General features: G+C 40.2%; 1 protein-coding gene and 1 long non-coding RNA gene across 3 annotated transcripts in view; one reads left to right on the plus strand and one right to left on the minus strand.

Annotated features, from left to right (window-relative positions):
- The window catches only part of KCTD16 (potassium channel tetramerization domain containing 16), a 312,930-nt gene extending 286,883 nt beyond the window's left edge, over positions 1–26,047 (minus strand). Inside the window, exons 1-3 of one of the 2 annotated variants that reach the window (XM_044947523.2) lie at positions 25,887–26,047; positions 24,638–24,722; positions 23,132–24,273 (exon numbers count right to left, since the gene is read on the minus strand). In XM_044947523.2, the coding sequence (XP_044803458.1) occupies positions 23,132–23,963 (832 nt within the window). In that variant the 5' untranslated portion in view covers positions 23,964–24,273; positions 24,638–24,722; positions 25,887–26,047. The remainder of the gene's footprint in view (positions 1–23,131; positions 24,274–24,637; positions 24,723–25,886) is intronic. The other variant, XM_025292508.3, reaches the window with a different exon arrangement.
- On the plus strand, positions 24,298–26,178 carry LOC123335055. The gene is made up of 3 exons (XR_006553331.1): positions 24,298–24,466; positions 24,604–24,742; positions 26,042–26,178. It is a non-coding gene; the product is annotated as an uncharacterized LOC123335055 (long non-coding RNA).
- Positions 26,179–26,509: the final 331 nt, after the last annotated feature.

Here is a 26,509-nt window from a genome sequence, read left to right on the forward strand (position 1 = left end):
GATATGTTTGATATATTGGGTTACATTAAAACATTTTATTCAAATTCATTTTACTCTTTCTTTTTGCTTTTTGTCATGTGACTACTAGAAAATTTTAAATTACATATATGGCTCCTATAATGTTTCTATTGATGTATATTGCTCTGAAGACTGAAGAATCAACCTTAGGGATAGAATCCACCATAGATCTAATGGCAGAATCTCTTGGGTTGGCCAAAAAGTTCGTTTGGTTTGTGAATACACTGTTCAACAAAGTTCTTGCTGAAAATGAAAAATATATTTTATTTTTACTTAAAACCGAATGAACATTTTGGTCAACCCAATACTTTAAATTCGATCAAAAGGTGCTAATTTGCCAGAAAGAGAAAGACTGGTAGCTTGGTCTTCTGACAGCATGGTCACGTGTTATATGAAGGATGAGAGTCCAGGTTCTAGAAACCCATGGCTCAGGTCTGAACTCCAGCTCTCCTTCTTACTAGGAGACTTGGGCAACTTGCTTAGTCACTTTGATCCCATCTCAGCGTGACTTTGCCCATCACTTTGAGTGTTCAGACAGTGAATGTAAGTGCTCAAAACATATAGCTATTACTATTGTTGTCATTAGCAGAAGCTTTGTTATTTGAATATTATTAGGAGATTATCTGAAATCCAAAAAGGAATTTAAGAGAAACTGTGATCTCATGGACCATACACTATAATATATTTGCCAAATATACACAAAAAAATAATTTGCCAAAGGACGGAATAATAATCCATCCTTTGGCAGACCACCAGGTATCAAGAACATTCAAGATCTGAGAATAGTTTACTCTTCTTAATGAGGATTTAATGACATGGTTGAAAACCTTTGTCTTTTCTTTTTGTGGTACTTTCATTTCTGGAACATTCTTGACAGCAGTAAAGAGCAAAGGTATAGCAGAGGATGGGAGGGACTTTGTCAAACTCAAAGTTCAGCCTAATGCTCACCTTATAGGCAGCATTCACGGAAAGTGATTTATATACAAATTTGCTTATCAGTCTATGCCCTCCACTTAAATATAAGCTTCATGAGAGCAGAAATTGTGTTCACTCTGAATCTCTAAACTTAGAACATATCTGGTAGATAATAGGCATTCAATAAATATTTAACAAATAAACTAACGAAGACTTAATAAATAAGAGTATAGCTAAAAAGAAGAAATATATGAGAATGGGCCACTAAAATATACCCCAAATATTCATAATACAGTCAGATATCATGAAGTGTCACATAAGCATTAAACAATAGTGAATTTAGGTAACACCAAACTAGCAACGAAAGCAGAAGGAAGACACTGGTAAGAATAAATGGTGATTATTTATTGTAAGATGTTTACAAGTCTTCTCACCACATAGGATGAAATCCAGCAGCTTAGCATGTCATATAAGGCCATTCACATCTGACTTCTACTTAGCTCTCCATACAGAGTCTTTGTCTGCCCTCTGCCCTTATATTCTAACCATGAGGTTAGGGGAACAAGCCATGATCCATCTCATTTCCATGCCTCAGCACCTGCTTTTCCTATAATGCTATTCCTTGTATTGTCTGCTTCATAAATTCCTCATTCTTTATGTCTTTGCTTAAGAACTTCCACCCTGGGGAAGACATCCCTGATCACTCAATATTCCATACAGAATTAAGCTCTCCTCTTCTAGTTTTCCAAATACCTGTATCACCTCTGTATTATAAAAGCAGTCCATACATTTATACACAACACACCACTTAAGTCATGTATAAAGATCTGGTGGCATAAATCAAGCCATAGATTTATACATGACAGTCATTCCAAAATAAGAAAAAAAAAATCACATTCCTAATTCCTAATTTAAGATAGTAACTTTGAAATACAGTTCCTACATTTAATACCTTTTTTTTAACTTTGATATTTTTTCCTTATTAACTGAAAATTCACTCAACTGGCTTAAGTCCAGTGATATCCATTTGAGGGCAAAGATTTGCCTCAGTCAGCATGCCTAAAGATGTCCATCTTTTTCTCAACTATATTAAGATTATGAGGTATAGGCTTATCACCTATATTAGCACACCCATTTGCTATTTTCTACTCATCTTCATAAGATAATAAGGGCAAGATGCAAGAACATATTCAAACAGTTATTCAAACTCTATAATACTGACAAAGATGATAATGCAGCTGAAACTGTATCCTGCAATTCCTTGCAACACCTTTCACCCCTGCAGCCCCAAAACATGGAAGAGTGCAGTATACTGGTGTTTCAGTTCAGTTCAGTTCAGTCACTCAGTCATGTACGACTCTTTGTGACCCCATGAATCGCAGCACAGCAAGCCTCCCTGTCCATCACCAACGCTTGGAGTTCACTCAAACTCATGTCCATTGAGTCAGTGATGCCATCCAGCCATCTCATCCTCTGTCGTCCCCTTCTCCTCCTGCCTTCAATTCCTCCCAGCATCAGAGTCTTTTCCAATGAGTCAACTCTTCACATGAGGTGGCCAAAGTATTGGAGTTTCAGCCTCAGCATCATTCCTTCCAATGAACACACAGGACTGATCTCCTTTAGAATGGACTGGTTGGATCTCCTTGCAGTCCAAAGGACTCTCAAGAGTCTTCTCCAACACCACAGTTCAAAAGCATCAATTCTTCAGTGCTCAGCTTTCTTCACAGTCCAATTCTCACATCCATACATGACCACTGGAAAAACCATAGCCTTGACTAGATGGACCTTTGTTGGCAAAGTAATATCTCTGCTTTTGAATATGCTATCGAGGTTGGTCATAACTTTCCTTCCAAGGAGTAAGTTGGTGCTTAATAAATCTATGCTGGTGAATGAATGATTTGATAGGCAAATGACACAAAGCATCTGACATGCCTCAGCCCCTTTTAATTAACCATGGGATAGAGGTAGGGCAACATATCACACATAAGCCATTATGTACATCATGTGGGTAAGAGAGATGAGTCTTGCAAGCCAGATTAAAATTGCAGTACTGATGCCTTCTAGGTTTGGAATCTTTGACTTATTTACTAATTCTTGGCCTCAATTTTTCTTTCTAAAATGAAGGACACAGAGTTGCTACGAAGTTGAAATAACTTGCTTTCAGTACCAATACAGATGATCTTTGAATTCTCTCAAATCCTCTCTTCCAATAGTCACATTTTCCACCCTCCCTCAGCCAGTCTCTTCCAGGGCCAAACCCTGAATTATGTCATTATTAATTGTTCAGTTTCAAACATCTTACCATCTTCTCCTAGCTTTCCAGCTCGTTTTCTCCAATACAAGATTCTAACAACCTTTGACTCTACAAGGACCATCGGTGCATTGATCCTACATCTTTTTATTGCCCTTCATCTCTCTCATGTCCTTGCTGCACTTCTTAGCAACTTAAATTCAATAGCCAATCATTTTAATAACTTTCTTGCTTACATTTTCAACTCTTTTTGCCTGCACCTTGCAAAACCTCACACTTGCTGGTTAGGATCAAATCTGGGTCTGCTCTTCACCTGCTCCTATACAGTTGGATGTGGCTGGAGAAAAATGCACAGCTACGCTGAATGATATCACTTTGAATTCACAGCCACTTGCTTCAAGTGAGTCTTTAATGCTGCCAGTCAATACTTCCCCCTAGTTCATTCACTTTCCCACAGCACTAAAGAACTATTTAAAACATCTCCTCTCTCTTTAAACCTCACTTACTTCCTTCACCATCATCAGTATTCAGTTTATTTTATTGAGCAGACAGAAGCAATACAGAGAGAAATCAACAAGCTCCCACCAAAGCATTCCAACTGTGTCTGTACCCAAATGCTCCAGTACTATTTGCTTTATATACATATATATATATATACACACACACATATATATATATACATATACATATATATACATATACATATATACACACATACATAAATGTGATTGTATGTACCTATACTATTTTGATATCTATTATATATCTAGTCTGTATTCATACATCTTGCTACTAGAAATGGCAACCTACTCCAGTATTCTTGCCTGGAAAATTCCATGGATGGACGAGCCTGGTAGGTTACAGTCCATGGGGTTGCAAAGAGTCGGACACGACTGAGCAACTTCACTTGCAAGCTCAAAACAAAGAATAAACTCGATATGCACTCAATTTTATTCTGTCTCACTTTTCCAAGGATATCACTCCAACTGTTTCTCCTCTCTCTCCTGTATTGTTGAATTTTCCCTAACTCCTGAATCCTTCCTACATGAATGCTAAGCCGCTTCAGTAGTGTCCGACTTTTTGAACCCCATGGACTGCAACCCGCCAGACTCCTCTGTCCATGTGATTCTATAGGCAAGAATACTGGAGTGGGTTAGCCATGCCTTCCTCCAGGGGGTCTTCCCAACCCAGGGATCGAACCCATGTCTCTTACCTATTCTGCATTGGCAGGTGGTTCTTTACCACTAGTACCACTGGGAAGCCCTGAATTCTTCCTGTGTGTGTGCTCAGTCCCTTCAGTTGTGTCCAACTCTTTGCAACCCCATGGACTGTCTCCTGTCCATGGGATTCTCCAGGCAAGAACACTGGAGTGGGTAGCCATGCCCTCCTCCAGGAGATCTTCCCAATCCAGAGATCAAACCCGTATCTCCTGCTTCTCCTGCACTGCAGGCAGATTCTTTACCCCTGAGCCACCAGGGAAGTCCCAAATCCTTCCTACCAGCATACAAATATAGTTCTTCTTCTACCATATTAAAAAAAAAATTTATCTCATTTTCTGTTCTACCATCTAATTTCTGTATTTCATCTTACAGAAGAGATCTGTTACTCTAGCAACAAACCAGTATATCTTAGCAATTAAGAAGGATTTACAATCTTAGGAGTCAAACAGACTTGACCAGAGTCTGAATCTTATTATTTACTAGCTATGAACTTGGGTAAGGAGCTCCCAAGGTCTCAGTTTTCTTATCTGTAAGAAAAAATAATCCTCAGCTCCTAAGGTTATTCCAAAGAGAGACCACTGTCACATCTCTAAAGCACTTATCATAGTGTCTGCCATATGATTTATGCTCAGTCAGGACATCTATAATTTTAGAGCTCAGTTAAATGAAGAAAAGCAAAAACCAAAAGAAATGGAGGACAGCGAGAGGCTATACTTCACTATATCTAAGGTTTCAGGATTTTCACCAAGATTCAGAAGGAAAAGGGGTTGTGAGGGTCGACTGGTTTTAACATCAAGAATCAATTTTTCTTTTTACTTTTTGTTTCTAACTTTGTTGTTATATATGTCTAGACCTTTAAGGTAATAGAAAACTGCTAGTAACATAAAGTGGCTATACCAATATTATAGTCTTAAAGAACTCTCCTCAAATTAAAAACTAGTAGAGCTGGTAAAAGAAGACCTCAATTTCAGTATACTTCATGATTTAAACAGAGTTTCAGGTTAGTCAGAGGTTCATGCTTAAATTTACCTTTTATCTGGAGATGAAGAATGCCTGTCAGAGCATCCGGATTCAACCTTCTATTGGACTAACTCACTCATCTAGATTTGCTACAGATTTAAGAACCAGAACTTGCAAATATGTCTTTGTATTTTCTTTAATTTTTAAAGACACATGTTTATTTATTTATTTAGCTTAGCTATTTGGTGGCATGGAGGAAGACAAAGATAAATCTCTCCTATTCCATTTCAAATGTTTTTTGACTTCTTTTTAGTACTATGAAATCTTGTGCCTTTTCATATTTGTGGTACCTAAGAAATCAAAGTCTTAAAAATAATGCTGTGTAGGAGTCCTTGGGAGAAGAGATCATATCCCAGGAGTTTTGTGTGGGTAACTGAGGACAGATTTGCAGATTTCAGCTCAATCTGGTTTAATTTTTTTTTAAGCTGTATCATAGGAAAATCGTGTTCATAAGGCTTGAAATTTAAAGAAGAGAGAAGAAGGGAAATCAGTCCTGTCCAGCACCTTCTGCCACCCCACCCTCTGGTGGAGGCTGTATGTGGGCTTCTCACTTAATCTTGAGATTGGTTCCCTTGAAGAGTTGCTTTTGACAGTTCAGAAAAGATAGGACAGCCATCTGGTATTTCAGTGGCATTGCATGACAGTTAAGAGTGCAGGAATTGGGGTCAGGGCAGCTGGGATTCGAAATCTTGCTCGCAGCAATTATGAGATCACTGTGAGTTGGGTCTGTGGGGTAGGGAGAATTATTGTTAAGTCGCATCACCCACCCTTGATCTCCATCAGTCCACCTTCACCTTCATTCTTGATATGAGTGAATGAATTCTGCTTGAACTTCATACTACTAGGTTTTTCCCAAACAGAAATTTTGAAGCAGCCACTAGCAGTGACCTGGAGCAAGTCAAACCTCTCTAAGCCTCAATTTTTTATTGTAGAGGTTTCATGAGGATTACATGAGGAACACTTGACAAGATACCTGACATCAAGTTCAGGTATAAAAGATAGCTATGATTATGCTTAGCAACTCAGAATTTAAATATATGCCACTGCATACCTATATTTTATTTCTTTCTGCTCAGGAGGACTTCAGCAGCAAATTAAGACAGCAATTATTTGATTACATTGCATCTGGTTGTTTGGAAGAAAACTTGTTTTCCCATAAAAGGAAGCAAATTACCAAGGCAAATCACAGACTATATAAACAATATGAAAATACAGCTATGATAAAAAGAAAGTGTTCCTGCTGTTTCTATACGGAAGAATATCACTGGTATGAGGGATTATTTGCAAACACTCCCAAAATAGATTTTTTTTGTTTACAATTAATTTTTCAAGTTAGGATGGAAAGCACTATCTCAGCCAGAGATTTTACCATGGTCCCTTAAGTTCTTTGGAGGATATATACATTAATAAAATAACATACTAACCTCAGGTTTTATTCATAATATATAAAACAATTCCAGACTACTAGGTGAAAGCATATAAAGCCAGTTGTAATGACCATTTTCCATGCTTTCAATAGTAATAACTTCCACTGCTTATGTTGTACGAAAAAATAAAATGGATAATTAAGGTAACCTTCTCTGTACTGTAACAAATTAAGAGGTAAAATTAATTTACTTTTGTTCTTTACCTTTTTTAATAACTGCCTTTCTCCAATCCATCCTTCATTTAGACTTGCCCTGAGAACTAAACATAAGTCAATGAAAATTTAAAAAGTAGAAAGAAGGAACTTCCCTCGTGGCCCAGTGATTGACAATCCACCTTCCAGTGCAGGGGACGCAGGTTCAATCCCTGGTTGGGGTACTAAGATCCCACATGCCTTGGGGCAACTAAGCCCATGCACCACAAGTACTGAAGCCCACGCAGCCTTAGAGCCCATGTTCCACAACAAGAAAAGCCCACTCACCACAACTAGAGAAAGCCCGTGTGCAGCAACAAAGATCCAGCTCAGCCAAAATTAAATAAGTAAACTTTTGAAAAAAACAAATAAAAAGCAGAAAAGAATACACAACTAATAAACCTGACCAAAAAGGTAAAAAGCTAATTTTTCAATAGATAAAAATTCACCATATGTTTAGAATGTCCAAGTTAGAGTTTTCAAACAGCTACACTGACCCCTTGATGCTGTGCTCAGTCACTCAGTCATGTTTGACTCGTTGTGACCCCATGGACTGTAGCCTGCCAGGCTCCTCTGTCCATGGAATTTTCCAGACAAGAATACTAGAGTAGGTTGTCATTTCCTAATCTAGGGGATCTTTCCCAACCAGGGATCCAATCCACGTCTCTTACGTCTCCTGCATTGGCAGGCAGGTTCTTTACCACTAGCACCACCTGGGAAGCCCGTGCCTATACCTACACGTCTATCTATGCTGCTGCTGCTTAGTCACTTCAGTCGTGTCTGACTCTATGCGACCCCATGGACTGTAGCCCGCCAGGCTCCTCTGTCCATGGGATTCTCTAGGAAAGAATACTGGAGTAGGTTGCCATGTCCTCCTCCAGGGGAATCTTCCCAACCCAGGGATCGAACCCAGGTCTCCCACATTGCAAGTGGATTCTTTACCATCTGAGCTACCAGGGAAGCCCCATACCTATACCTCTACTTATCTCGTCAGTTGCTTTCACCATGAGAGATAATCCTACTATTATAATTTCACATGGTAGGGCAGGAAGGATAGAGAAAAAATAAGTTAATGCCTCCTACACACCAGACACCGTGCTAGGGGCTATGGATACACAAGAACAGGACAAATACAGTTCCTAGCTCCTGCCCCCATGAAGTTTACAGTCTACTGAGAAAAAAATTAACAAGTAAAGCAAGCAAATATTTACTCATGTGAACAGTGCTATGACAGAAACACAGAGCTGAATAGAGAATGAAGAGGAAGCCCCGGCTCCTCCAGCTGGGATGGTGACAGAAGGCCTTTCCAAGGAAAAATTATTAAAGCCTGACCCAGAAAGGCAAAAGGCAGAAGAGTTCACAAGTGCAATGTCTCAAGGTGGGAGACTGACCTGCCTATTAAAAGCTGTCAAAAGGCCATGTGACTGTGCTGTATTTGGACCAGGGCCCGCAGAAGCAGCAGGAGAGGTGAGCACACCAAGGGAACTTCAGGAATGTGTTATGGGTGTGTTTTTCCTTTTGTTAAGAAAATGGATAGCATTAGTCCAGAGGGAAACCAGTGAGAAGCAGCCTGATTTTTATTTGAGAACACGCAAGATCAGCTCCATCAGATCCATATTTTCTCAGTTTATTCTGAATCCAAGCATACCTATTCATAAAACGAACCAAAAGAGCCTAGAAATGAACTGAGACAAGCAAACAAGATGGCATGACCTTGGCTTAATCCTCACAGCACCACCATGAGAGAGGCTTCTGTGTTCCCGTTTTAGAGATGAGACGAATGTTCTGCAGGGTCAAGAGGTTAAGATACTCTCCCAAGGGTGCCCTGGTAGGAAGGAACAAAACTAAGATTTTCATCCAGATACATCTGATGCCGTTACTGTGCTCAATCATGTTTTCACTGTCATTCACAGGGTGCACATCCATGGTTAAAAGTAAGTATCAAGTAAAACTGGTATTATCATTCATCTCACATTTCATTCATTTTATATTTCACATTTTATATCTTGAAATTTTCTTTTAAACTTTACATTTAATTTCTTTAAATTAACACTTTATTTGGAGAAGGCGATGGCACCCCACTCCAGTACTCTTGCCTGGAAAATCCCATGGATGGAGAAGCCTAATAGGCTGCAGTCCATGGGGTTGCTAAGAGTTGGACACAACTGAGCGACTTCAGTTTCACTTTTCACTTTCATGCATTGGAGAAGGAAACGGCAACCCACTCCAGTGTTCTTGCCTGGAGAATCCCAGGGACGGGGGAGCCTGGTGGGCTTCTGTCTATGGGGTCGCACAGAGTTGGACACGACTGAAGTGACTTAGCAGCAACAATTTATTTCTTTAAAATGTGGTGTTTTAGGGAATTCCCTGGTGGTCCAGTGGTTAGGACCCCACAGTTGCATTACCAAGGCCCAAGTTCAATTTCTGTTTGGGGAACTTGGATCCCGCAAATAGTGTAGTCCTGCAAAAAAAAAAATTAAAATACGGTGTTATGAATTTACTGATGCCAAAAATTCTTACTGAGCTCCTCCTGTGTGTTCAGCACTGGGGTAGTTACTAGAAAAGTTATGTGTGAGACTGACAAGGCAAATCAGTAATCCTTAAAGTTAAAATAATAATCATGACATCATTTTGAGAATCATTATAAAAGGAGACTATAGGTATAATTATAAAGTATGTTTAGAATTGATTACTGTTCATCTAAGGCTATCATTTGTCTTCTAATTTTGCACATGTTCTTTCACAAGACAAAGGTTTAATGGAAGGGGGAAATGAAGAGTTTAAAAACGAAGATATTGGTTCCTAATCAAAATTATTCATACTGGAAATGATGGAATTAACTAAATGAGAAATGGAGCAATGGCTAATGATTTTCAGATACTCCTAAGCCATCCTAGGATAGAATTTCTATGACTCTATCAGTCAGCTAGTATCTTAAAGTCAACAGATGTATTAGGATTTTAGCATTTTCTCCTCTAAGCATTAATATAAAATGTGGTTAAATTTCCTGACACCCCAAGTTCAAATTAGAAGTTTCCTCTCGACCCTTTTATCAATTTACACTTCTTTATTGCATGAGATTGAAATTGCCCAATAACTAGTTCAATCTCTTCTTAAACTACATGCTCCATGAGAACACTGATGACCAAATGCATCTCATTTACAGGTGAATCTCTGGAACTGCGTGCATCCTCATGTGCATAGTAGGTGTTTGAAATATATTCTAGAAGGAATGTATAAGCCAACCATTGCCGAGACGTTTAGGAACATAGCACACGCAAAAGCAAAGGCTCAACAAGGCCCCAGGGACTGGCATATACTCACATGACCAGAAGGTAGCAAACAGAATTCTGTACAAGCAACAGAGGCTAGACATAGAATCTACCAATTAAAGGAGGTCATTCTAAAATGCCATTTGCAGCAACATGAATGGACCTAGAGATTGTCATATTGAGTTAAGTAAGTCAGACTGAGAAGGAGAAATATCATATGACATCCCTTATATGTGGAATCTAAAAAGAAATGATACAAATGAACTTACTTACAAAACAGAAAAAGACACAGATTTAGAGAGTAAGCTTATGGTTGTAGGGTGAAGGAAGGATGGGGGGAAGGGATAGTTAGAGAGTTTGGATGGACATGTACACACTGCTATATTTAAAATGGATAACCAAGGACCTACTGTGTAGCATAGGGAACACTGCTTAATGTTATGTAGCAGCCTGGATGGGAGAGGAGTTTGGGAGAGAATGCATACGTGCATATGTATGGTTGAGTCCCTTTGCTGCTCACCTGAAACTGTCATAACATTGTTCGTTTATCAGCTACACCCCAAAACAAAATAAAAAGATTTTAAAAAATAAACAAAGGAGGTCATTCTAAGGAAGGGATGACACGATCTTGGTATAAAACTAAATTGTACTTCACATGATGTTTTGTTCTTTGTGCAGATGATGGAAGATTTCAAGGGCCTGCAGTTTCCAATCCATGAGGCCTGTGCACAATGTGAATCACTTCCCTGGCAGATTGTGGAGAAGTACTAGAAAATCGTGAGCATGAGGAATTTGTGAATCAGGATTTCAATTCTTTGCATACAGATACGATATTTGCTACCCCTCTCATCTGGACAACACTGCAAAAAACAAAAAGGTACTTTATATGAGACAGGTTTTCGGTAAGTGTGAAGCAATCAGATCTTTCCAAACAAATAAATATTTTACATTACTGAGCATCCAAAGACCTGAAAATGGCCTTTAAAATGTTGAACGTATCACACATTAGAACAGAGTCGTTAGAACTCCAGGCCACAAAAGTATTTATTCAGAAAAGCCAAACAACACAGGTGGTTTTCTAAGGAGTGCTTTTTTATGCAAATAGGGATGAACATCATGCCATTTCATTGCAGCTTGACAAGATGTACACCTTCACACAGGTATCCCTCTGTTTAAAGAAAAAGATATTTCACCTAGTTGGCTAAAAAACAAACTAGTGCAAAGGGAATCCTATTTTCCATTTGCACTTCACTGTACATTTGCAAGTACGAGCCCACAGGAAAATTTCTCCACCTGACGTAACTGAATGCTTAACCCTGTAAGAAATTGAGCCATAATGCCTGACCAGTGCTCGATGTGCTTCTCGTTGTTGGCCAGCTCTTTTTCTGTCAAGGGCTCTGCAACATTTCCTCAAGTCTAGAGTATTCCCTTGGCTTTGATTTTATGCCTCTGCCACACTCTAACAGTCATATGCCCCATTTCCCCAATCCCCGTCACTAGAATTTATCTGCTGTTCCACGGCTCCTTTTACAGAAAAATCACCATTACTGGAACCTGGCTCTCCTTTTCTCTATGTAACAGCCTAGCAGTGTCAATCCACAGTTCACAATATTGTCTAAAACACAATATTCAGCAGCCCAAAAGTCTGATAAGTGTGAAAGTGTTAGTTTCTCAGTCATATAAAACTTTTTGTGACCCCATGAACAAAAAACTAGCCTGCCAGGCTCCTTTGTAAGTGTGAAAGTGTTAGTCGCTCAGTCATGTACAACTTTTTGTGACCCCATGAACAAAAAAGTAGCCTGCCAGGCTCCTTTGTCCATGGAATTCTCCAGGCAAGAATACTGGAGTGGGTTGCCATTCCCTTCTCCAGGGGATCTTCCCAACCCAGGGAATGAGCCCAGGTCTCCTGCATCTCAGGCAGATCTGAGCTACCAGATGTGCACCAGGTTATATATAAAGAATGGGTTGCCTCCTATTTTCACCCATGTAAGTAGTTCACAATCACATTATATCAGATACTCTCAGAATAAAAAGTTGCTGTAAATGGGGGTGGGTAACTGGGGCTTCCTAGGTGGCACTAGTGGTAAAAGAAACCACCTGCCAATGCGGGAGATGTAAGAGATGCAGGTTCAATTCCTGGGGCAGGAAGATCCCCTGGAGAAGGAAATGGCAACCTACTATAGTATTCTTGCCTGGAGAATCCCATGGACAGAGGAGCCTGGAGGGCCACAGTCCATGGGGTCTCAAAGAGTCGGACACAACTGAAGTGGCTTAGTACACACACACAAATGGGGGTGCGGAAATTATCAGAACTTTCTGCTTCAGAATGGAACTGGTGAATACAAGTAGAAAAGTATGAGTTTCTTCACATGGGGCAGTTTTTAAATGGGTCACACAGTAGCAGACTCCAGAGGACTCTTGTTATTGTTCAGTACCTAAGTCGTGTCTGACTCTGCAACCCGTGGACTGCGGCACGCCAGGTTCCTCTGTCCTTCATGAGCTCCCACTCTTTATTTCCTTTCAAAGTCACACAGCACAGCTACTCGGTGTGAAGCAAATGTCTTGTTTTCACTTCTGGAGCAATTTAAATGATCTTATTGTCAGGGGCATTTCTCAGTAACCATTTTCTATCACCGTGAAGGAAAATTCTCTCTAGGCTGAGATTCCTAAAAGGTTATTCTAATCCTTCAATGATTGAATATTTAATTTAAATTCTATTCTTAATTTTAAATTCTACCATATATTCTCCTAGATTCTGAAAAACCACACATTGAAAATAAGGTGGGGAGAAAAGCCATTATTAATGACTTGCATTATGGAATAGCAAAGGGAAGAAAAGAGTTATTGGAATTGGAAGCTTTTTGAAGAGTTTATTTTTATGTTTATTCAGGTTCAATTAAAATCAGTAGCTTGAATTTCCTCTTTAAAAGTCACTTCTAGATGCTTTTATTTGTTTTTTCTTTTTTTAACATGCATAGAATCAACAGACTGGACAGAGTATCCAGGAAGACTATTAAAAAGAATCAGGTGAGTTATTTACAGGAAGGACCTGTATTTTGTCATTCTCAGAGGTCCTTGAAATTACTTACTAGCGTTTCCTTAGCATTGCCTGGGTGACGGGAGCTGTCATCGGCACTTTCTATATGGCAACCCATTCGATTCTCGTAACCACACTGCGGCAAGTACCACTGCTACCGTCTCCATTTTCCAGGTGAGGAAACGAAAGCACAAAGTCAAGTGATTTGCCAGCGATCAAACAAGTAGGGATTCAAACTCTAACAGTTTGGGCTCCCACACCAAGGCTCTCAACCACCATTTCACGTTGCCTCTGCCTCTGATCACTAAGGAGCTAAGAATGGAGGGAGGGAGGAAGTAGAATCCCTTGGCAGTAAGAAGATTAAGAAGGCCAGCTAGTCATCCTCACAGCAAACTTTGCATTCTAGCAGATGCCTCTCAATTTTGCAGCACTTTTCTGAATCCCAAGTCTCTCCTTGGGTTGTTCCTTAAACCCTGGCTCCACCCCAGCTTCAATTTGCTCCTGCTTGGGTGCATCAACTAAAAGGAAACCACAGGAGACTTCGCTGCTGGTAAGTGTTTTTCTCAGTTTCCTGGAGCTAGAATGTCTGTGCAGGTGCTAAGAGCTAGGCTAAGCACTTTACATACAAAATGGAATTCTCCCTACAAGATGCCCTGCCCTTAGGACTCAGGGCAAGTCAGGAAATGCCATCGTTACTACTAATCACACCAGAACAAGCACACCATCACTGCTCTCCAGTTCTTCAAGAGATGATGTAATGGTAGATTCAAGACAGTGGCATGTATGACCATAAAAGTCTGCTCTGTGATGACCTAAAGGGGTGGGATGGGGAAGGGGTGGGATGAGGGAGGAGTGGGTGGGAGGAAGGCTCAAGAGGGAGGGGATATATGTATACTTATGGCTGATTCATGCTGTTGTACAGCAGAAACTAACACAACATTGTAAAGCCAATAAAATATACATATTATATATATATTTATATATATCTATTACATAATAGATATATACCTAATCTATTTATATTTATATTTATTCATATATATATATGAGTGTGTGCTCAGTCACTTCAGTAGTATCTGAATTGGCGACCAAGTGGACTGTAGCCTACCAGGCTCCTCTGTCCATGGGATTCTCCAGGCATGAATACTGGAGTAGGTCGCTGTGCCCTCCTCCAAGGGATGTGCAATGGGCATTTGGTTTCCTTCTTTGAGAAATATTTATGAAGGGCCTACAGTTTTGCAGGTTTTTAGCCAGATTTATCACAAGGAATGTGACTGACAGTTCCTACCTTCACAGAACTTGCTATCTAATGTTACAGAAACAGTCAAATAAGCAGGTATAATGCAGCATTATTTGTGTCATGGTAAAAGAAAATAGGGTCCTTTAGAGCAAATATAAGAGGTACCTAATCTAAATGTGGTGGGCTAGAAAAGCTTCCCATAAAAGGGACCTATAGATTTGGGACCTGAAGTATTTAATCAAAGTAGGTGGAGGCATAGTTCTAGGCAAAGGGAACATTACGTACAAAACTGAAGAAGCAAGTGTATAACAGCATTCAGGATCTGAGGTTAAAAATGCAAGGGATGGGAGGGCAACAGAAAAGGCAAGGGACAGAAGCAGAAGTCATGTCACGAACAGCTGTGATTCATATTAGGGAGTGACATGGTCAGACTCACACATTAGAAATCTCACCATATCTGCAGCAGGAAGAAATGAACCAAAGGGGATCACACCAGATGTAGATGGGAAGGACAATTGCATTTTCTTTGTAATAGTCTAGAAAAGCAGTGGCATGTACCGGTGGCCTGGGCCAGAGTAGCATCAGTGGAAATGGGAAGAAATGGATGGATTTGAGGTGGATGACAGAAAAGAACCAATAGAAATTGGAGTTTGGAGAACTGGTAAGGGAGAAAGAAGAGCCACTCAGGCTTTATTCTTCCCTGGGGAACTGGGCAACTGATGAAAAAATTTACTGAGATAAGGAACACACGGAGAGGTTTGGGAAACATATATAAGTTCAGTGGAGTCTCCACACAGTTGAACAAATCCAAGAATGCAAAATTAGAATAGCCAGTAGGCAAACTTTCCCTGGCTATTCTAAAAATGATTCTCTCTCCCAGTCAACAGAAGCCTTCTTGGTAGGTTCACTGCATCCCTGATGGTAACTCAGCCTAGTGACAAGAACAGCAATGGAATACTAAGCAGTTCTAGGGCTTCTCTGGTGGCTCAGATGGTAAACAATCTACCTGTAATACAAGACACCTGGGTTTGATCCCTGGGTTGGGAAGATCCCCTGGAAGAGGTCATGTCAACCCACTCCAGTATTCTTGCCTTGAGAATCCCCAGGGATGGAGGAGCCTGGTGGGTTACAGTCTATGGGGTTGCAAAGAGTCTGACATGACTGAGCGACTAAGCACAGCACAGGCAGTTCTTGGATGACTAGAAAGGAAAACATAGGCCTGCTATATCATCAGAATCAACTTGAACAATGGAGAGAATAGGTCCCAATTGTTATTTGCCTATATGACAATTATGCAAAAACTAACAATAAGAAGGTGTCCTTTCCTTGCGTCCAAAACATATAGCATTTCAATCTGCCAAAGCAAATTAAAAATGGACTTGCCAACAAATGAAACAACCAACAAAGAATTAATCTCCAAAATATACAAGCAGCTCATGCAGCTCAATACCAGAAAAACAAACGATCCAATCAAAAAGTGGGCCAACAAAACAGACATTTCTCCAAAGAATATATACAGATGGCTAAAAGAATACATGAAAAGATGCTCAATATCACTCATTATCAGAGAAAATGAAATCAAAACCACAATGAGGTACCATCTTACACCGGTCAGAATGGCTGCCATCAAAAAAGTCTACAAACAATAAATGCTGGAGAGGGTATGGAGAAAAAGGAACGCTTTTACACTGTTGGTGGGAATGCAAACGAGTTCAGGATGGAGATTCCTTTAAAAACTGGAAACAGAACTGCCATACAACTCAGCAACCCACTGCTGGGCATACACACCAAGGAAACCAGAATTGAAAGAGACACATGTACCCCGATGGTCACTGCAGCGCTGTTTACAACAGCTAGGACATGGAAGCAACCTAGACGTCAGTCAGCAGATGAATGGATAAGGAAGTTGTGGTACATATACAGAATAGAATATTACTCAGCTATTAAAAAAAGAACACATTTGAGTCAGTTCTAATGAGATGGATGCTATTATACACAGTGAAATAAGTCAGAAAGAGAAACACCAATATAGCATATTGACACATATACATGGAATTCAGAAAAATGGTAGCAATGATCCTATATGCAAGACAGTAAAAAGACACAGATGTAAAGAACAGAATTTTGGACTGTGTAAGAGAGGTGAGGGTGGGATGATTTGAGAGAATAGCAATGAAACATATATATTACCATATGTAAGCAAGAAGACCAGTGCAAGTTCGATGCATGAAGCAGGGCACACAAAGCCAGTGCTCTGGGACAACCCAGAGAGATGGGGTGGGGAGGGAGGTGGGAAGAGGTTTCAGGATAGGGGGACACATGTGCACACGTGGCTGATTCATGTCAATGTATGGCAAAAACCACTGAAAGGTTGTAAAGTAATTAGCTTCCAATTGAAATAAATAAATTAATTTTTAAAAAATAAATTAAAAAAGAAATCAAGATCCTAAATAAATAAAAATGGGCTTTCCAACACTTGTGAAGATTTCTTGCAAGAAATTCTGAACTTGAATCTGATCACACCTTAGAATCTGGTGTTTAGCTCTAACAAATTTACAGAAAATACAGAGGTAAGAAAAAATGTGTTACTGACATCACAGAGATCATAGAGATGGATGAGCAAAACCCAGAGTGCTGGACATTTGACATGACAAATAGCTTGGTTTCTTCAAACAAATAAACTGGAAGAAAAAAAAGAAAGAAAGAAAGAAGAAGAGAGAGAGAAAAAGTGTGAAGGGGGATAGGAGGAAGGAAGGGAGAAATAAAAAGATTTACGATTTTTTCCACTTTGGGGTAATGTCATATGCAATATTCTTTTTCTTTTATAGATAGAAATAAAAGATAATATGGAGGATAAGAATCCAGCTGCCAGTGCAGGGGACACAGGTTCAATCCCCTCTTCTCGGAAGACTCTATATGCCTCAAAACAACTAAGCCCACGAGCCACAATTACTGAAGTCCTCATGCCTAGAGTTGTGCTCTGCAACAAGAGAAGTCATTGCAATGAGAAGCCCAAACACCACAACTAGAGAGAAGCCCATGCACAGACACAGAGACCCAGCGTATCCAAGAATAAATAAATTTTTAAAAGATAATGGACGTACCTCACTTGACTCTTGATTCAAGCAAGACAACTTTAAAAAAAATACTGTGAGAGAATCAAAGTTTGCATACCAACTAGATATCAGAAGATATCAAAGTACTATTTGTTTTGTATGTGATAATGTTACTGTGATGCATTTTAAAATTCATTTTAGTTTAGAAACATATAGTTTTTAATGGATGAGTGAAATGATTAATACCTGAAATTTGTTTCAAAATAATCCAATGCAAACAGAAGAGAAAGTAGGTAGGGATATATATATGAAACAAGATTAGTCTGGTAATAATCACTGTAAGTTTTGGAGCTGGGTGTTTCTACATTTGGGTGTTTGAAAATTTCCATACTGAAATGTTTTAGCTGACTTGCCAAGAAATGCAGGATTTGAGGAAAGCTAGAGCAAAGACCAAAGAAAAGAGCAACAGTCAGCTGTGATGCAGAGATTGAACATCACCTCTGGTTTCAGAAGAACTGTTTCTGGGCATGGAACCGCACTCTCTCCTCTGTCCAGTCACCCCTCTCCATGGTTTGTGCTTGGAGGTGTTCCAAATGGAGCTCAGTGGCATTTTCTCTGTTTATGATTCCTTTGATAAGATCTAAATCTCTTCAGGCTGCCAGAATCATTTGGTCTTCTCTTTCTAACCATACACACACACACACACACACACACACACACACACACATATATGTTTTAACATATCAAGGGACTTGGGGGCAATCACAGAGTGCTCCCCCTTTTTTCTCACATACTGACATTTCTCTTGCTGCCAAATTCATTCAGGGAGGCCAGAGACTTAGGAAGAAACTACTCAAATCATCTCTTACAAGGAATCAGGCTCAGGTAACATATCCCGTTTAGCATGAAAGTGAAGACAAATGACATATTTTACTATGCAGAAGAAGGGGTCGACAGAGAATGAGATGATTGGATGGCATCACCAACTCAATGCACATGAGTCTGAGAAAACTTTAGGAGATAGTGAAGGACAGGGAAGTCCATGGTGTCTCAAAGAATCAGACATGACTTAGTGACTGAACAACAACTAACATGTTTATAGTACTATTACATTGAGCCCAATGGTCAGAGAACAGCATCTTAAAGAGACAAGAAAAAAACGATACCCACTGCCCCTGTCCTTTATCATCACCAGCCAATATCTCCCCAAGCAAGGTCTAGGCTGACTTCATGATGAAGCCTTATACTTAGATTGTTATATATTTAAATTATAAATTATAAAATAAGAAGGCACAGGCCTTAAGAACACTCCCTTTGGGATACAAAGTCACCTGATCGACAGCTATTAAAAGGTTTCTTATGGACAAAAACCTCTAAAAAAAGTAACACCATGCCTTGAAAATATTGTAAATATAATGACAGGACAGAACTTTACTGACATCTTGATTGTGGCATAAAGAGAAAGAACTTAAAAGCAGGAATGACTAAAGCATGAGGAAAAGGGAGCTAAGATGGAAAAGAAAGAAAAACATCACAGAAAGAGGACAGGTAGGTAAACACCAGACCTTCACAGTTTGGACTTTGTTGTTCTGTGTCTTCATTTTGAATGTGCCAACATCATATTTCTATGGACAGTAAAAATTGAAGTTATCATTGGTAACTTTTGAGGAACAAGGAAAAAGAAAGCTAGAATTATTTCAAGATAGATGCTTTTCTGCCTGTTTTCCTTTAAAAACTCACCCTTTTACAAGTTTTAAAATCAACACTGGGTAAGTTACTCACAATGGCTAGAACCACCATTTCTTCCTAATACAAGGTCATGCAGAATTCTAAGTAAGAAATCATTTCCTAATCTACTTTTCTCCAACACCCCCATCTCAATCAACCACCCTGAAGATATATACTATGTATACAAAGCAATTTAGAAACTTTGGTAGAAACAACCTTTATGAATATAAGGAAACCAAGTAAAGAGAAAAAAGGTTAAAATGCACTTCCAAGTAGTAATCTATTGAAAAGGCAATGAATCCATGTCTCTATCTATGAGTCACAGAACTCGGTTTATGTTTTTGGATGTTATGAATGAAACTCTCTACTTGTGGTCAGGTTATCACAATTCTATTAGAGGCAAATGCCTTTGAATCTGAATGCTTTCAGGCATTTGTCTGAAGTAACTCACTCAGGAATAAGATTAAGGACATGTACATAATCTTCTCCAATGAAGAACAACTTTCCCTCGCACTAGGGCATTGGAAGAGGGCTCTAAATAAGAGGTTCATTTATTTCCATACACCTGTGATTTTGTTCCTAAGTGGTGTGAATGGCTATTGATTCAATATCAGGACTTCTGTCTTCCAAATTACTTAACTCATTCCATCTGGAGGTGAGTCAAGACGTCATCCTCTGATGTTTATGATATTGTCTTCCATACAACACTTGGAAAGAAAACAGAGGTAATTATTTACCTAGTTGGATGAGAAAGAGGGGAAAATACCTTCTTGTTGTTTTAAATTAAAACAATTAAAATACTTTGTGAGGCAATCCTAGGACAGACATTTCTATGTTCTTATACCACTCACATTTTCTTGCTTGCTGCTAAGTGAATCATAATCCATAGTATCTCACATATTGTATTTTGGTGTATAAGCAGTGTAAACAAACACATTTCTTGCCACCCTGTTGAACACACACAAACACCTGTTGACTTTTTTTCTAGTTTTATATTAAACAGTCAGTCAAAACTACTTGATGTTGATCATCAATTCTAGGTCTACATGAAGACTGAATGAGGCAAGAATCTAACCTGTTAATAATTGACAGATCTCCCTGGAAAATCTAGAAGAAAATTAAGCAAACAGAGGAAGAAGGGGTCTCTCCCCATGACTGTCAATCACCATATACAATGTATTAATTTCTTGCTGTTCATTTTCACTGTGATATGGATCCAGGCAAAGTGATTCTGCATTATCCCTTGGTTATTAGAAGAGTCTGATTTCTTGGAGTTCATTCCTTGGAACTAGGAAGTTTGTCACCACATATCTATATCTTTATCTACAGATATTTTTATAACCTAGGAGGAAGTTGGGATCCCCTACAAGAACACCTTTGCTGTTGGTTTGTTAATTGTTGTTGTTTTTTTTTTTTTTAATGGGGGAAGTGTTCCCTGAGACACATACTGCTCTTCAGACCACTGCCCTTCAAACCTGGATGTCAGGCAGGTGGTGGTTTCTGGGCTCCATGCCCTCTGCAATGCATGCCGTGGCTCAGGGTTGGCGACTGGTTGATTGGCAGGGCTCGGGGCATCTTTGCATACAGGCAATTCCCTGCTTTAGAGCACCTCCCCGAGTTTTGGCCCATTAACCCAAGCACAACAGCTTGATGAATTAATGCTTATAGAGGCACAGTTGGCAGCTTCTAATTAAATAATTATGGCTAAGCAGCTGCACGGAAGCTGTCATGCACCCTAGAAAGCCAGCTGTCAGCTTTATTGATCCTGAGACTGAGGAAGAGTTAACACTTAGCTCTGGTTGTTGGGTACAAAGAGCAAGTATATCATATGCAGTATATGTGCTGTGCAATATGAAGGTGCTGCATATTTGTGCTAGTCTGTCCATGGAGTAATGAAGAGCAACCTGCTCCTTGGCATCCTCTCAGCAATCCAACAAAAAAAAGAAGTGATCATATGATTAGAGAACAGAGTCTGTCTGGAGCAATCTACTGAGGGCTTAGTATTATACAGATGAGTCCTTGATAAACACAGAAATGTCACTGAACTAGCAGGCAACTCAGGCTCTAAGTCTCATTTAGATGAGCAAGTGATTGGAATCAAGTGTGGTCTTTTTGAAGGGGCATAACTGATATGTTTTCTTCTGTTTGACTAAAGTTTCTTAAGAGGCCATTTTCAAATATTAGAAATTGGGGAACAAGGTAAATATCACAAACCTAGATTTAAATTCAACGATGCATTTTTTTTCCAAGTTAGAAGATGTCTGTTCTACAGAATCACAGATAATGTCATATTCCTTTATAGAAGGCTAAAAAGCTAAAGCTTTATCTCTACGCTAATGGAAAACTCACCAGAAGGAAGAAAGCAGAATCTGGCCACTAAGCCCCAACACAGAGGAAGGTATAGATTATAGATAAAAGCCATAGATAGGAGTATTGAACCAAATAATGCTTGTTACAGAACATCAGAATACGACTGAACTGCTAGCTGATTCTTTTCTCCTCAGGCTGTTCTTTCTATACAATCCATGTGTTTTCACTTCTAAAAACCAAATCTGTGACAACCCAGTACAGAACAACTCGGCTTCCCACAGGTCTTGTCACCAAGGCTCCCAACATCATCTCCAAAAGAATAAAGACAACTGTAGGCAACAGATTCAGTCACACCTGAATGTGCAGAGACATTTAGATATTTTAATCCTCAAAGTTTATGGACTTGCCTTAAAATAAGAATAGGGAAAAACTGGAAACATATTTCTCATGGAATTCACTTCACCCAGCTCCCAGACCTGTTGAAAATCAGCAGTTCATCAAGCACTGAACTTTACAGACTGATTGACTGTTTTCCTCCCAGAGATCAATGGCTTATGGTTAATTTAGAGTAATTCTTAAAATAAGGCATTCTGTACAGTAAATTGTCATTTAAACAACTGGACTGCCTCTAAGAAACTCTTACGATAAAGACTTCAGTACAATTGTTTCCTTTCTTTTTTTCTCTTCTGGTTTCCTTTTATGCCAGTGATTATATCACCTCAGTTGTCTGAAGCTGACTGTGTGTGATTGACAGTTCTCAAGGATTCATTCCTTTTGGGTGAATCCTAAATGCAGCTCGGCTTAATTAAGTCTGCAGTGCAACTCAAATCTCAGTACAAATTGCTAAGGAATCAAATCACAAATTCGTGAAAGCCTAGGCAGGCAAATTTCAGACTTGGGGTCGGGGGCGGGGGAAGGGGTCTTTCATCAGTCTGTACTGCCATCTAGCCAAGATCACGTCATTCAGTGCAACATCCATTTTGCTTTCAACGTCCCTGATGAAAGCCGTCTTCAGAAACCAGCTTAAAAGACCCCAAAGTTCAAATAAGACAACAGTCAGCAGTACTTCAGCCACTCTGAGTCTACTGAACTCCCATGACCCAACAGCCAAGTTCTCATCATTGCCTTATCTTCACAGTTCAACAGCCGACAGACACACATGTCTATTTTCATTCCACATATTAACCTCTACCAATATCATTTGTATGCTGTGATTTTTGAGGCCTTTAAATATTCTGTGAGTTGATTGGGAAAACAAAAGTTACCTTAGGTAAAACATAAAAGCTGATTATAACCCCTAGCTATACCTCAAGAGTTAAAAAAATAAAATAAAAATCCCAAAACAGCATTCCTTAGACATAGACTGAACGTGCAGACCATATATACATATATATCTGTTAAACAAATCCATACACATGAAAAACAACAAGAACACTCTGTACTTACGGTAGAAGACGTACTCAGTGTAACTTGACCAGATCTTGTCATCTGTATACTGGTTGACGAAAGATGCTGTTACTGAGGAGTTACAGGCCACCATGTGGAATCCACATTCTGACAACATATCAAAAGCCCTTTCCAGATGCCTGAATTTGAGATAAAATCTAGATGTGTATCTTTCTGGGGCTCGGTCAGGGTCTCTGCTCTCATTCAAAGTTTCTCCAAAGACCTCCTTTGCCAAGGAAATCCTTCCACAAACCAAAATCCGGGGAACTCTCCGAAACTTGGCATCTGCCTGCCCCTCTCTGCCCATGGTGCAGGACCCCCTGTAACCCACTGTAATAAAACCCCACTTGCGGTCAGCAGGGAGCAGCGAGGAAGGGGGACAGATTCTCGTGTCACTTCCTTGGGAGGCATCTTCAAAGTCACTGTGGCAGAATTCATCTGGGCTTTGCTTGATTTCATCAGGGGTCAGGAGTTTGACCAAGTCTGGGAGCTGGAAGTACTCAGCTTCTCTTTTCAGTCTTCCCCTTTCTGGAAAGTGATCAGGCAGGACCACCTGCCTGTCCCTGAGATAGTCCAGAATATAACGGAACAAGAATCCATCTCTGTCAATGAAAAACCTTCCCTTGGAGTCCTTGGCTAGGTCGTTAGCTGTGTCTCTCTTTGGGGAAAACATTTTCCACAGGAGAGAATGAGGGATGCTTATTAATGTGGAATGGCGAGTGAAATAAACTTGACCCCCAACATTCAGCTCCACGACCTCGGGGAAGGAGTTGGAAACTGCAGCCCCTTGTTCTCGAGCATAGTAACGACTACAGTTGCCACTCAGAGCCATGGTCCCTTCTTTTTCTTCTCCTATTTTGATGTGAAGGAGCGACCCAATGGAGTCACAGCCTGATCCTTTGCAGCAACTTATAAGGGAGGGAGAGGATGATAACTTGTTAAAAACAACCTCTTCTTACCCCAGTTTTTTTTCTTTTCCCCCAACAAAGCAAAAATTTCAAAGAGTCCACAGGTGAAGTAGTTTAAACCCTGGCAGGTGGTGAGCTATGACTTCATGGAATATAATCAACTCATCTGCATCCAGTTTTCCCCCAAGCTCAGTAGGCAAGGCCGGTCAGGTCTCCAGTTACTGAGAGGTCTGTCTGCAGGAAAAGAGAGAAAATTATTTCCTCAAACACAGCATGAGTCAGAAAAAAAGAGACTGCTGGAGAGAGGAGAGGGAGGTAGAAGGAGGGAGGGAAACCGAAAGGGAGGGAGGGAGAGATTATTTTACATAAGCAGCCCTGGAATTACTGATTTCAGCCATTCTTCAACTAAATCGTAGCTTCTTTCAAGGTATTTCGTATCTACATATTTATCTATATCCCTCTGTCTCCAGCATTTAGTATTAAAAACATATCTATTTGATTTCTGCATTAAAAACGAATATGCAATTTTCAACTTCTAAAAGGAGATTTATTTTCTTTCCCCAGCTGGAGAGGAAAAGCAATAAGTCCTAGAACTTACCTCAGTGAGTGCTGGAAACAGTTCTTGTGAAGAAATACCCATTTGCAAAGCAGTCCAAATCCCCAGCCACACACAGAGTCTGGAGCTTGTCAAAATCCCAAACAGGTAAAATACAGAGGTATCAATGAAAAGTGCCAGAGAGATGTGCTCTTAGAAAATAATAATTATATATATAAATATTTATATAAATGTATATTTGTGTATATGTATGTATATATTCACTCCCTATCTCAAGTTAAAACAAGTCACAAAAAAGTTAAACTGTGACTAGAGGTGGTTGGATTGAAGAAGCAAAGCAGAGAAAAATATTCAAAGCTTCTCCAGGAAGAAAAAAAAAAAATCAAACCTTTGGAAAGAATCCTTAAAACAAAAGAGAGTTGCAAGAGGTACCGGGACTTAGAAGCTTTTCAGAAAGCCCAGAAGCAAGACAGATGCTCCCTGCTGGGGTCCCAGGTAGCCACCCCACCTGCCGGCAAGGACAAGCGGGCTCCCATGTTCCCAGCCAGGTGGGAGCGGGCGGCCGCCGCGGCGCAGAGATGCCGGCGCGGGGCTCAGGCTCGGGCTTCTCCGGTGGAGGAGCTGGGTGGTTCCACAGTTCCCAGTGCAGTTCGGATGCTGTTGTTTCAGCAGTGCAGGCAAGAAACCATCCAGGGAAATGACTATTACATCATCTTAAAGGAATATGGCTTGGAGAGAGCGGAGGCAGCTCCGAGTCACGTCCGCCTCGGTGACAGGTCGCCGGGACTGCATGGGGACGCCGCGCTCCGGCCGTGGGCACGCGAGTCCCCCGGGCGCTCCGGGCTCGGGGCGGGGACGCAGCGCGGCGCAGCCGCTTCCCTCCCGGTCCTGTCTGGGAGTCTGGAGTTTCCAAGGGCCTTTGCTTTGCCCTTTCGTGCTGTCTCTAGACCTCCACAGCCACCATCATGCCCCAGAAACAACCCCTCAAGCCAGATGAACACGGCGGTTTTTCATTTTAAAAAATCAACAAACGATTCCTTTGCATGGGCACTAAATTTCTGCTAAAGGGCAAATTGCCCCCTCTAAAGCTTGCTTAAAAGAAAAAAAAAAGCATACTCAATGACCCCAATGTTCAAGCTACAAAGTGGGTTTTTTCCCCCCCCAAAGAGGACTAAGCCATGTTCTCTCAGATGCCTTTTCCTGTTTTTGTTTTTTTGTTTTTCCTTTTTCTCCATTCCTCTACCACCCTCACCCCAGCAAATAAATAAATAATGAATATATACATCCATACCTTCAGTCTCTCTGGAATTACTGATGCTCCTTCCCAAGACTATAGGAAGAACTGGTACCCCGGAAAAAAAACAGGGTTTCTATCAGTAAGTCATTATCTTGGCTTCCACGTAAGACATCGTTACCTGCAACTTTTTTCTGTGTCTGTTTCCTTAGGAAGCTTCTCTCTGGATGTGCCCCCGCCCCCTCCCATCTCATCCCAAGAGGACTCTGGTGGAAGACACGCCTGCAAAGAGACATTTTACTCCTGTCCCAGAGGGTTCCCTTAAGTGCATCATTAGAGTTTCAGGAAGGCATTTCCAGGGCAACCTAATCCACTAACAAAGTGCTTCCAGTTGATCCTGCCAGTCAATAATGGCCCAGGCAACAGCTTACAGTAAGTCAGCCATTTCCCCTTTCAAACACCAATGTCTTAGGACTCAAATTCCTAATGAGAATGTAGTACTTCATCTATGAATAATATATACAGGGCACACTCCATTCCAAACAACTGCTATTTTTAAAAGATGAAAACCAAAAATGGAGAGAAAAGTGTGAATTAGATACATTTTATGGGATACATGGGTTTATTGCCCGCTCTTGCCCCAAGAATTAGCGTGAAGATAGACTCAGCAGTAGCATAAA

This window comes from Bubalus bubalis, chromosome 9 (genome assembly GCF_019923935.1).
Source record: "Bubalus bubalis isolate 160015118507 breed Murrah chromosome 9, NDDB_SH_1, whole genome shotgun sequence".
In the NCBI taxonomy this organism is placed as follows: domain Eukaryota; kingdom Metazoa; phylum Chordata; class Mammalia; order Artiodactyla; family Bovidae; genus Bubalus; species Bubalus bubalis.